The sequence below is a fragment of the Selaginella moellendorffii genome, unplaced genomic scaffold (assembly GCF_000143415.4).
Source record: "Selaginella moellendorffii unplaced genomic scaffold, v1.0 SELMOscaffold_44, whole genome shotgun sequence".
Classification (NCBI taxonomy): Eukaryota; Viridiplantae; Streptophyta; class Lycopodiopsida; order Selaginellales; family Selaginellaceae; genus Selaginella; species Selaginella moellendorffii.
Window position 1 is genome coordinate 648399 of NW_003314305.1, and position 13340 is coordinate 661738.

The 13340-nt window shown below is 45.8% G+C and overlaps 2 protein-coding genes across 2 annotated transcripts; both read left to right on the forward strand.

Moving 5' to 3' along the window:
• Positions 1 to 39: 39 nt before the first annotated feature.
• On the forward strand, positions 40 to 1920 carry LOC112349950 (pentatricopeptide repeat-containing protein At4g02750-like). Its single transcript, XM_024685252.1, has one exon. It carries the CDS (start codon positions 40 to 42, stop codon positions 1918 to 1920), a length of 1881 nt encoding a protein of 626 aa, XP_024541020.1.
• Positions 1921 to 1956: 36 nt separating this feature from the next.
• Positions 1957 to 3633, forward strand: LOC112349951 (pentatricopeptide repeat-containing protein At4g02750-like). The gene has a single exon (XM_024685253.1). It carries the CDS (start codon positions 1957 to 1959, stop codon positions 3631 to 3633), a length of 1677 nt encoding a protein of 558 aa, XP_024541021.1.
• Positions 3634 to 13340: the final 9707 nt, after the last annotated feature.

A 13340-nucleotide genomic window follows, 5' to 3' on the forward strand; every position in this document is an offset into this window, starting at 1 on the left:
AAATATCTTCGCGACCCCCAGAAGAACCCTAAAATCCCGATGGACAAGAACGAGTGCCTCAAGCTCATCTTGGCGTGCAAATCCCTCCCAGCCGCCAAGGAGATCGATCGCAAGCTCCAGCCAGACCTAGTTCTTCCCCAAGATCTCTTCCTCCACAACAAGCTCATAGAGATGTATGGCAAATGCGGTAGCGCCCACCACGCCCTAGAAATCTTCCACTCCATGTCATACAAGAACTCCTTTACCTGGGATATGACCCTCTTTGCGTGCTCCAGAAATGGGCATCTGGACGATGCCCAGAGGATATTCCAGGCAATGCCGCGGCACAATGTGGCGTCGTGTACCGCGATGCTTGCAGCATATGCCCACAACGGGCATATTCTCGAGGCCAAGGATGTCTTTGATTCCATCCAGCAACCCGATCTCGCCGCGTGTAATGCCATGCTGGCGGCATATGCCCAGAACGGGCATGCTGAGCTGGCAAGCGCCCACTTCCGCCACATGGCCCAATGGGACGTTGTCTCATGGACAACCGTGCTGTCCGCAGTTGCGCAGGAGGGGCATGTCATAGCCGCGAGGGAAATCTTCGATGACATGCCGTGCCGGAATCTCGTGTCGTGGACGGCCATGATGAACGCCTACGGCAGCACCGGCCAAATGGAGCGCGCCAAGTCGATGTTTGATGACATGGCGCTCCGGGACCTCGTGACGTGGACTGCCATGGTGGCGGCATATGCCCGGGATGGGCATCCTGACGCGGCAAAGCAAATCTTTTCACAAATGCCAGAGTGGAACATGGTATCGTGGTCGGCCCTGCTAAACGCATATTCCCAGTCCGGCGCCACGGAATATGCCAAGACCCTGTTCGAGGAGATGCCGCAGCACAACTTAGTGACGTGGACGGCGCTGCTGTGCGTATACTCCCAGTCCTGGCATCTGGACGAAGCGCGAGAAATATTCCAGAAAATGCCCGAAAGAGACCAAGTTTCTTGGAACGCAATGCTGGCAGCATTCTCGCAAAACGGATCAATCAGGGAATCTCAGTCGTGCTTTGATTCAATGCCGCAGCACAACCCAATCTCTTGGAGCTCGCTTCTCTCAGCATATGCCCAGTCCGGGCATCCCGAAGAATCGAAGAGAATTTTTGAGTCTATGCCGCAGCGAAGCCCCTCGTCCTGGATCTCGATGGTCGTCGCATATGCCCAGGCCGGGCACATCGACCACGCACAACATATGTTCGATGCAATGCCGCAGAGAGATCTCGTCGCATGGAACGCGATGCTCGCAGCGCACGCACTCAATGGTCGCATCGAAGAAGTCGAGCGATTGTTTGAGCAAATGCCCGATCATGATCTTGTGTCATGGAACGCACTTCTCTCCTCGTATGCCCGGAACGGGCATATCGCCACGGCCAAGCGCATCTTTGATCGAATGCCCGAGGAGCGCAACCTTGTCTCCTGGAACTCGATGCTTGCCGCTTACACGTACAATGACCACTCGAGCGAAGCGCTCGATCTCTTTGCGGAAGGAAACGCGATCTTGCTTGACTCTCCGGATCGTCTCAGCTTCGTCTCGGTGCTCATCGCTTGCAGCCACCTGGGACGAGTTTTCCTGGCGAAGAGCTACTTTGCGTCGATGAGTGGCGACTTTGGCGTGCGGCCGGCGAGGCAGCACTACCGCTGCATGGTCGATCTCCTCGGCCGTGCTGGTTTTCTACGTGACGCCGAGAGCCTCGTCGCCACCATGCCGTTTGCTCCCGACTCTCTCGAGTGGAGGAGCTTGCTTGGAGCGTCGAGGAGCCACAGCGATGTCGATCATGGATCTCGAGCTGCGCAAGGAGTTCTCGATCTGGATCCGCGGGATGGAGCTGGCTACGTCCTCCTGGCCAACACCTTCGCCCTGCGAGACAAGCAAAGCTAAGTTACAACGTTTTCTTTCATCCATACCTGTGAATGAATGGATCGAAAGGAGTGTCTCGAGCTCATTGAGTCTTGCCGGACGCTTCCCAAGGCCCGGGAGCTCCACGCTCGGATTCTCTCCAGCGGAGCCAGCCTCAGCTCCGACACTCTCATTCTCAACAAGCTCATCGAGATGTTCGGTGCTTGCGGCAGCATAGAGGACGCTTCCAAGATCTTCGCGTCCATGAACAACTCCAGGAACTCCTACTCTTGGGATTTTATGCTGGCCATCTTCTGCAGGAGCGGTGGAGCTGCAAATCTCTCCCGAGCCAAAGAACTTTACGACCAAATGCCGTCTCGGAGTTTGGTGGCCTCCACAACTATGCTGCTCGCGTATGCCCAGAACGGGCATATCGAAGAATCCAAAAAGGTCTTCGAAGGAATGCCGGGGAGGGACGTGATCTCCTGGAATGCCATGCTAGCTGCTTTCTCCGGTGCTGGAAGCCTGGAAGAGATGGAGCGAGTGTTTGCTGGTATGCCCGAGCCGGACTTGGTTTCATGGACCACCTTGCTCGCTGCGTATGCCCAGAGCGGGATCACCATAGCCGCCAAGAAAACTTTCGATGCTATGCCACAGCTGAATCTCGTTGCCTGGAATTCACTCCTGTCAGCCTATGGAAAGGGTGGTCAGATAGAAAACGCGAGAAGTACCTTTGAGGAGATGCCCGAGAGAGACCTCATCTCTTGGAACTCCATTCTTGGCGCTTGTGCCCAGATTGGTCATACCAAAGAAGCAAACGTCGTCTTTGCTGAGATGCCAAGGCGAGATCTGATATCCTGGACCACCATGCTCGTTGGTTATACCCAGCAGGAGAACTTAGCAGCGGCAAACCGAGTTTTCCAGAAAATGCCCCAGCATGATCTTGTTTCTTGCACCACTGTTCTTGCCGCAAATGCCCGAAACGGTCATCTGGAGAAATCGAAGCACCTGTTTGATCAAATGCCGCAGCGTGATGTGGTCTCCTGGAACGTCCTGCTGACAATGTACGGTGAGCATGAGCTCGCAAACGAAGCAAAGAAAATCTTCAAAGACATGCCGTACCATAGTCTCGCTTCCTGGAACTCACTCCTCTCGGCTCATCTCGTCGAGGGAGATTTCTACTCCGCCAGCCAGCTCTTTTCCCAAATGCCGCTCAAGGATTCCATATCCTGGACGACGATGCTACCTGCTCACGCCGGGAGAAACGATCGTCGCCTAGACACCACCAAGAAGCTGTTTGATACGATCCCATCACCGAGTCTGGTTTCCTGGAGTGTCCTGCTCAGCCTCTGTGCCCGGGAGAGGAACACGTTCCATTTCTTCCATGCGATGAAGCTTGTAGATGTTCCAGACGAGGCTTGCTTTCTCTCTGTCCTGCTCGCTTTCAGTCACGCCGGGGAAGTGTCCGAGTGTAGAGCCAACTTTATGTCGATGATCTCGGACTTTGGCATCCGGCCCACCAAGCAACACTACTGGTGTATGATCGATGTTCTCGGGCGGGCGGGACGCTTGGTTGATGCTCGAGATCTCATCCTCTGCATGCCTTACATGCCAGATGCGTCCGAGTGGCGATGCCTCCTTGCTGCCTGCAGGAGCCACAGAAACTATGAGGACGGAGCACTAGCTGCAAAGATGGTCAAGCAACTCGGCAAGCAAGATGCAGTAACTTACGTGTTCCTGGCAGGCAGCAAATGAATGAAACTTGTGAGAGCGAAAACGTACCTTGGTAGCTTTCACGGTGCTGCTGTTGACAAACTTAGGCGGAACTGAACTCTGCGAGCCACTTCTCGTGCCTTTCAATGTCTACCTTCGTACACTTCTTGAGATCTTGGACAGTGCCTCCTCAAAATCGCACATCGCATTTTCATGTTCTTTATCTCGTCCCTTGTCTTTGCAGCAATCTTTGACCGCATGCCATTCATGGATGCGTCTCGACAGATGTTCGTCAGGTCGTCTCCACTGTAGCCTTCTGTTCATTAGGTTACTTATTTGATATTAACATCTGCAGCCATATGGTGATACCAGGCATTGGAATAAAACAGGACTGAAAGTGCTCTTGTGAGTCTATACCTTCACGATCTTTAAGTTTATTCAAATTAATTCCCATCTGATTTCGTGGTTGGAAGAAATCCTTTACTCCAGCTAAGGTTGTCTGGAAAAAATCAAGCATCCAGAGAGGTCAAACCATGGTCCTCAAGCAGTCGTTTGTCTTGGGACACAAACCACAGGAATATTTTGAGATTATTTTATGGCCTCATTAAAGGTTAGCTTAAAGTTTGCTTCATTTATATCTAGTAGATCTTTGATATAGATCCTGATGTATCATTAATGATGATGGCTATAACAAAAAAGAAAAGACTCTTGATAATGTTATCATGTGGCAAAAATGCTAAATTACTAAAGTTTAAAGCAACATTAAAAAGGTTAAAGATTTTACCAATTTTATTAAGGATTTCCAAATCAACCTTTAAAAGGCATTCCAGCTTTAAATCCCACAGATTATAAAATATTTTCAGAATATTCTTGTGGTTTATGTTATTCTTTTCTCCCTCATGAACCAGCCATGAACAGTAGTCTTGAGAAGCTAAATGAACCTTATAGAAGGGAGTTTGAGGCAATACAACCATGAAGAAAAGATGTGCAAATAGCAATACCAACATTGTAATAAACAGCCACAAAAGAAATAAATTAATACAGTCATAGAAATAAAAGAATGAGAATAAAACAAATGGCTCAAATTATATAATAATACAGCTATAGGACTCAATTCTCCCCTTCTTGAGGAATGTCATTCAACACTTGAAAGCACTCTCTTTATGTCATCTTTAGTTTCCCACATAGCTTCATCTATAAAATATCCATTCCACTAAACAAACAATTTTTAACTTGTCTTTTAATGTGTTTTCAGCAATTTTTGAGCAAAAATATTAGCTACACCAGCCTTTTTAGCATCAATCTCTAAGACCTAGATGATGAACTAATCCACGACATCACCAAAATGTAAACATGCTTCAAATTTGCTCACATGGAACATTGAATGAATCTTTAAACTATCTAACAAGTCCAAAGTGTAAGCAAGATCTCTCACATGCTGCAAAATTATCTAAAGCCCACAATACTATGAAGAAAACCTGAAGATGATGTGAAGAGAGTGTTTTCAAATTTTAGTTATGACTTAGATGATATTCCCAAGAAAGGGGACAATTGAATTCTAAAGCCGTATTGTTATATAATTTGAGTTGTTTGTTATATTCTCATTCTTTTATTTTCATAATTGTATTGTTATGTGAGAAATCTATATTGCTTTGACCTTTTGTCGCAATATTAATGTTGCTATTTGCACATCTTTTTTCTATGGTTGTATTGCATTAAACTCCTTTTATGCAAAACTTATATAGGTTCTCAAAGTTGTCATTCATGAAGGAGAAATATTCTAAGAATATTTTATGACCTGTGGGATTTATGGTTAAGCAGATCAATTAGGCCATTTCCAGTACATTTGTCTAGGGCGTAGGACTATCCATTCAGTAACCCAGTATCAATCACAACCAAAATGATATCTCCAAACATTTCCAATGTCACCTCTTATGGTTTAGGTGTCCAAGGGGTACTTATATCATGGAAGATGAGGATTATCGCTAGCTCTATCTCTCATTTTTGTAAAGGTACAAAGCTAAGATTTAAGAATGAAATGAGGTTGTAAATGCATCTAAAGTAATCTTAGGATAGGTTTTTGCACTCTTCTATCTAATTAATACTACTGGTGGTATTGTCCTTGAGATTGATAATCTTATTGAGTGCTTCGTGGCAAATAGATTCCATCGATTTGCACTAAGACAATTTATCCTTCGTAGTCTAGACTAGATTATTTTGACTGGCCCATTAACACCAGTACAAACAGTGTTTAACATTCTCTTTAACATTTGGAGAGAACTGGCCAATCACCCACCACATCTTGATGATTTGGCAAACTTAGACTGGGAATAGAAATTTCTATCCTTTACTCAATGCATTCCACTTTTTAGGCATTTTATTGAAACATAATAGATTCAATTTCTATGCCTTTTTGGATAGAGAACAACAAAAGAACATGTTCCCTAAACTTACCATGAATTCTTTGGTTGCACTTAGAACAAATAGCATAAGTGAACCATTAATTAGATTTGTGTTCTATTTGACAATTGGAAAATACAACACAAATTTCATATTCCCACAATAGGACAAACTCCATGGTTTGATAATAAAGGATTTTTTTTAAAAAAAGTCTTGTTTACAGAAAACTCTATTATCCCATCAACATGATATGGGACATATGAGTAGACGTAGTATGGTAAAAAACAAAACTTTGGATTCTTTGCAGAATCTTGCGTTGAGAAACATGCTGTTTGGCTAGGCAAACCTAATTACAAGTTATATTTCTTCGACTTCATGGCCATGGAAAAGGTATGAAGCAATAGGGAAAACCTTAACATTAGGGTTTTTAGCTTGTATCTGCCATTGCTGCATTCTCCAGGAGTGCATCCACAAGTAGAGCAAGTGGGCAACTGCAAGGTTGTGCACTGGCACAACCACGTGCATTCCTCGCCCACACCAGGATCAACAGCTACTTTGTTGTGCATCACAAGAATGAGTAGTGCTAATGAAGTGTTTGTTTGGGTCTAGCTCAAAACGAGCTCACACCCACTACTAAGGTCGCAAGGAATCTTACTACCACTTTCTTGGCTGCACAAAAATAGGTACAAATGATTCAGTTTCTACATTTCTCTTCACCCCCAGCCTGTAAGAACTCTTTATGGCCAAAGCACCAAAACTTAATTCGGCAACACAAGGGGCTTTTATAGACTCTACTTAGGTAGTGTTTGTGATATTGACTGATCCAATATCTAATTGCCCCCATAGAAAAAAGACAAAATGATAGTGACTGGACTAGATGGTGAAATTCATAAGGCAACGAAAAGCAATAAAGTTGAGCATGTTCTCTAGATTTAGTCCTTGAAAGTCACTTGTGATTTGCAGCTCGGACATGTACCTGAGTACATTGGCTCACGAGCATCAGTCATGCAAGTAGGGTAATTAGAATCTTGATGGATGTACATCGAGATTTGGAATGGAAGTGATTTGCACTTATTGTATTTTGTTGTTAGAAAAGTATCATCAACCCATATGATTTGGATTTGAAGGCTCAAGAAATGAGCTGACAGATTTATGAGTAAGCCATTAGTGCCAATAAATGGATTTTCCATCTCATTTTGCATGGCAAGGAATCATAGTGGATATATCTAGAATGGATTTCCTTTTGATTTGATTTGATTAAAGTCAAGGAAGCGGAGGATCATAGGATTGTTCATCGATACAAGATCATCCATGTACCTAAATGTATATTTGAAAAGGCAGAGTAAATCATATCTGCCTAATCATGCAAGTCGAGTAAGAAAATTCTACTCAAAGTAAAAAAGGTACAAATTACACCACAAAGATGAGCATGAGAAACCCATAGGGATTCCTCAAACCTATCTCTATACTCTGTTCCCCAAGTAGATGATGAAGTTGTTTAGTTTGATGACTTTCATTAGTTTCATTTTGGTAGCTTTTACGAATGAGTAGTGTAGAGGTTTCTATTCAGCCTCAAATTTGCCATTCTTATTTTGGATCAGAAAAAAAAAGGTCTTTTTGGAGGTGATTTTGGTGTGCGAAAGCTAAGTTGACAAGATGTGTCATAGGCATCATAAGGCCTTGGCTCCCTTCAAGGGAAATTATTTCACAGCACTTGGTTATATCTCTAGTATAGATCATTGTGATTCTATTAAGGGAATTTATTGTAAATTCTTGTGTAGATCCGAGTATTTAGCATGTGCTTATTTTTCCTCTAAAGAACTTTGCCTTTTAGGATAGCTGTTAGGATTATTGTGATTTCCAAGAAAACACATCCATCCACATTTATTAACCAGTGCATCTTGTTTTTATGCACTTTGTAGATTTCCATAAATATGGGAGATTTGGTGTAGTGCACCTGAATTTGGAGCCGAACTCCAAACCCGTTGCACTACGAAACGAGGGTCCGTTACAATCCCACAAGCACCAACTCCCCGTATCCAGCACTTGCATGCAAAATGGTGTTAGACAGAGTCTGGCACAATTTTGGCATACCGGTGGCCTAACGCGAGGAGGAGGGTACCCCACCGACTAGAGTAGCGTGGAGCTTGGGCTTAGACCCAAGCCGGACACAGAACAAGGAGCGACACAGTTCAACGGGAGCCAAACTAATATCTCAGGTGGTCGGACATGCATTCCAACCACTATCCCTATTATATATTTGGAACCCCCTACAGCCCCCCCCCCCCCCCTCCCCTTAGGGAACACACGCTTTGGGCTTTCACCCCAAGCCTCCCTTAGTCCTTAGTATCAGGAGTTAGTCTTTGGGACAAGCTCGAAACTTACTAAATATGGAATGGCACTAGTGTGAGACACAAAATCCCTAGGCCCCAAAGTGGAGCCGGAAGGGCGCCACGTGGTAGTGGCCGAAGTGAGAGCCAAACAAGCGTAACACGTTTGGACCAAAAGCTCCGACTTGAAAAGTCAAGAGCGGGAGTGGAACTCCCAACGAAGTGCTCGAGGAACGAGCACGAAGCGAGCAAAAAGCGAGGCTCCAAAAAGGGACCCAAAAGGACCAACACATGACATGTGGAAGTGTCCGAGATGGACTCGAGTTGGAGTCCGAAGTGGAGTCCGAGATGGACCCGAGTTGGAGTCCGAAGTGGAGTCCGAGATGGACCCGAGTTGGAGTCCGAAGTGGAGTCCGAGGTGGACCCGAGTTGGAGTCCGAAGTGGAGTCCGAGATGGACCCGACATGGAGTCCAAGATGGACCCGAGATGGAGTCCGAGATGGACCCGAGAAGGAGTCCGAGATGGAGTCCGAGATGGACCCGAGATGGAGTCCGAGATGGACCCGAGATGGAGTCCGAGAAGGAGTCCGAGATGGACCGAGACGGAGTCCGATATGGAGTCTGAGATGGACCCAAGATGGGGTCCTAGATGGAGTCCGAGATGGACCGAGACGGAGTCCGATATGGAGTCCGAGATGGACCCGAGATGGGGTCTGAGATGGAGTCCGAGATGGACCCGAGATGGAGTCCGAGATGGAACCGAGACCGAGACCGAGACCGAGACCGAGTCCGAGTCCGAAACCGGGACCGAGTCCGAGTCCGAGTCCGAGTTCGAGCCCGAGTCCGAGTCCGAATACTAATACAGGCAGTTGGGTGAAAGCCCAAAGCGATCGTCCCTCAGGGGGGGGGGGGGGGGGGGGGGCCTCCCGGGGGTTCCCAAAATTTAATAGGGAGAGGGGGGGGGTTGGACCCCCGGGGACCCCGGAAGGGCTTTTTTGGCCCCGGAAGGACCCTTTTGGTCCCGGAAGGCCATCCCCCGGGTTGGGGGATGAGCTGACCCCTGGGAAGTCCAAGACTAGAGTGAATACGGACCGACAAGCGGGGTAGCTTGGTGAAGTGTTCAAGAGCCGGCTCTAGTTCCCCCGGGAGATCGACTGGCCGATGCTCCCAATCCAAGTGTGGGTGGCACTACCTACTTGGATACCTGGTGTGGCTCAACGGAACCCGCTCTAAGCCCATGGCTAGAGCACCCAAGGGCAGAAGGCGAGGAGAGTACCCAGGTGGCACGCATAAGGCCACGGTGTTCCGAAATGTTATCCCAAAGGCCCAGACTGTGGAAAGGAAGAGGAGCAGTCCTCTGGGGTAGTGACCAAGGACACAGTCGTGTGGTGAGGAAGTCCCAGAGGACCGTGGGACTTAGTGGTCGGGCCTGTGGGTCTCACTCCAGTGGCAGTGTTGGCAAACACGGCCAGGGGCAGAAAGGGACTTAGTGGGGACTGACAGAGGGATATTGGGGAAGGCTATTCCCCTTGTCGGTGGGCATCCTAAGGATGCTAAGGAGTGGATCTGAGATGACCATTCACAGATGGTTTGCCTAGTCTTGGAGAGCCAAGACGGTGATGCAAGTGGTATTGGACTACCAGTGTGGCAAAGGTGATTGGGCATGGCCTTAGCGTAACGGGCTGCTATGTCGGTGGTACCTTTGAGTGTCGGTCATGGGATCGGACACGTGGAGCACTTGGACCAAGTGCAAATGTTGAGTGGCATGGATGCCATTCTCGGGGCTAGCAAGTCCCAAGTCCTGGATTGGACTTATGGAGGTTGTGAATGAGACTCCTCCAAGTGGTCAGAGGTGTGGTTAAGTGACTAAAGTAGAATGGAAAATTTAGTCGCTTACAGCTAGATTGCGAATTTGGACACGGGACGAACACCATTGTGTTCAAGCCAATCTCTACATTCCGTAGATATGCTAAATAAGCAAATCTAGACACTTTCCATAATTAGCATTTGGAACCGAAATAAGACTAACACTAAAGGCATGATAGCGAGGGTGTTTGGCAGACACGGTAAACTATCATTTAGTGATATTGAGGGACTAGTCTCAATATGTGGGGGTTCTTGATACTAGCAAGTGCAAGCCAATGACAGGAGTTTCTCAAATTAGGCCGAGTATGCTTAGCAAGAAACACATAAGGTTCCTACCTTATGTTTATCCGATTTAAGTACATGGTTATTGACCAGTTTCTCAATTAGCTCAAGTGGGAACAATAAAGGGAACCAACTGTACCGACCTTTTGCCGTCATGGTAGTAAGGAAAGAGTGTCCATAAGGACTGGCCAACAAATATCTTTCGATACCCGAAGTCACATTTGCGACATTTGGTCATTGAGGCGGGAAATCCTATAAGAGTGAGTTGCCAAGTAGTTGTTTTACAACTATCTTGGGTGTTTTAGGAACAATATTGTCCGAAACCACAAGCGAGAAGGCTTCGTTGTTCATTAGTGCAAGTGCCTCCCCGCAGGCTAACACTTTGCAAAAGAATGTGTGTTGGCTGTTTTATCAGCCCCACTAATATATTAATGTTTATGCACCCATTCTAGTTGCTATTGCACCTCGGGGGTGGTCATCACATCCATGGACGGGGTACTTTTGCAATGCTGTAATCCCATTCGAACCTAGTGATTTATATGCTATTTAATTGTGGCTTCATTGCTTGGTTAGTTTCGGATATAAACCTCTGGGATTATACTGGCAATACAATCCTAAGCATCACAGATTTCAGGAATAATTTTTGCCATCTTGAGTGGTTTTGGGGTGATGTGATTAAGACTTCTAGATGACAGCTATGAGTGCTTGTGAGCCAAAGATTTTTGGGTTTAGCATTCATACATGGCTAGTCTCATCAAAGTAGTTTACCCATGGCCATCGTTTGCATTCGCAAACTTGAGGTTCAAGGGTGTTCTAATTGCAAAAAACCTCTTTGGGTTTATAAAAGTCATGCTTGATCTAGGGTTTATATATCTAGCCAAATGTGATGGGATCAAGGAAATCTATGTCCAGACTAATCAATTCCATACACTCTCCCATAAGAGTTCAGATATTGATCCTCTTGAATCTAGTACTGATATATCAGAGGTGGACAAATTTTCATTCGCTCTTTATTCCTTTTTTGACCAGCCATTTTCTTCTGGTCAAATGATGGGATGTAGTGTAGAGTACACTATATAAGCAATCATGAGAGCATTTTCATTAGATACCAATCATGGAAGAAGAAAATAGAAATTATTTATTGCTGCTTTCTTGCACTAAGCCTCTTGTGTAACTTTTGTTTACTCAAGCTTGCATTGGCCTCAGACGTTTAGAGATTGATGGTGGTGTCCCAGTCTCCTATGATGTCAACCTAAAAGATGTTTGTCCATCCTAACAATCAAGTTTCCGATTCAATGGTAAACCTCGTGACCTTGCTGGCGTGTGCTTTGAGGATGATGTAGGTGAAAAAGCACCATTACTTTCACTACCATTGCATCGTGAGGACATTGAAGATTTGTACTACTGGACAGGGATGAACTTACATATGTTCACCTTAGTCTGGCCATGCGGGATGAACTCTAGATTTAGGTTGGCTGGCTTTTTTGCCACCTCAATAGCAGTTGCTTGCATCCATTATTGAATTTGCAGGAAAGCAGCTATCTGGAGGATTACCTGTGGATTAGTAGTGAGTAGGGACCTTCACATCCCTAGCAATCACAACAGTAGTACGGTCGAAGCTGATTCCATGTACATTGGTCCCCTTGTGATAGGTTCTAAGTTTTAATATTCAAAAATGCATCCCCATCACATCATCCATGGAAAGTAGTCTGCTTGAAAACTTCATCCGCAGTCTTTTGGAATGGGATAGCCAGTTTATAAGCATAGTTCCCCAAAGTTGCATCTTGGTAGGACACTTCTAGTGTTTGTTTTGACCACTATATTGCATCTGTTCTTAGTAAAGCCGCCATCTGAATCTAGTTAGATGCCTCCAGAGGGGACATCGATTCGTAAGTGTCCAGAACTTATATGGTTTTGGAAGGCGGTGTGAAGTTGCATCAAGAACTCGTGTTGTGGCAAAAGGGAACTTCCATCCATTCAAATGTGTACAGCTAGGCAAACCTAATTACAAGATATAACTATTCGCCTTCATGGCCATGAGTGCTAGATTTTCTCACACCGAAAGGTATGAAGCAACAAGGAAAACCCTAACATTAGAGTTTCTTGCTTGTATCCATTGCCACTACATTCTCCATGAGCACGTCCACAAGCAAAGCAAGATTGGGCAGCTATAGGGCTATGCACTAGCACAACCACTTGCATTCCTCACCCATACCAGGATCAACAGCCACTTCATTGTGCATCACAAGAATGAGCAATGCCAACAAAGTGTTTGTTTGGGTCTAGCTCAAAATGAACTCACACCCACTACTAAGGTTGTGAGGAATCTCACTACCTCTTTCTTGGCTGCACAAAAAAAGGTACAAATGATTCATTTTCTGTGTTTCTCCTCACCCTCGGCCTGTAGGAACTCTTTACGGCCAGAACGCCGGAACTTAACATTGCAACACAAGGGGCTTTCATGCGACTGGACGGTGAGATTCATGAGGCAGCGGAAAGTAATCAAGTTGAGCATGTTCTCTAGATTTTGTCCTTGGATGTCACTTCTGATGTGCAGCTTGGACATGTACTTGAGTACATTGGCTCGTGAGCATTAGTTGTGCAAGTCTCATTTCATTCTTGAATCCTAGTTGTGTACCTTTACAAAAATGAGAGATAGAGCTACTTGAGCTTGCATTACTAATCCTCGTCTTCCATGATACAAGTATCCCTAGACACCCAAACCGTAGGAGGTGACATAGGAAATGTTTGGAGATATCGTTTTGGTCATGATAGGTACCAGGTTACGTGATGGATGATCCTATACCCCAGATGAATGTTCTGGAAATGGCCTAGTCAATCTGCTTAACCAAAAATACTTATGAGGGATAG

Excerpts from the sequence above, each read along its gene's own strand:
- LOC112349950 (XM_024685252.1), top strand. The coding sequence starts at position 40 with ATGGACAAGAACGAGTGCCTCAAGCTCATCTTGGCGTGCAAATCCCTC.
- LOC112349951 (XM_024685253.1), top strand. The coding sequence starts at position 1,957 with ATGGATCGAAAGGAGTGTCTCGAGCTCATTGAGTCTTGCCGGACGCTT.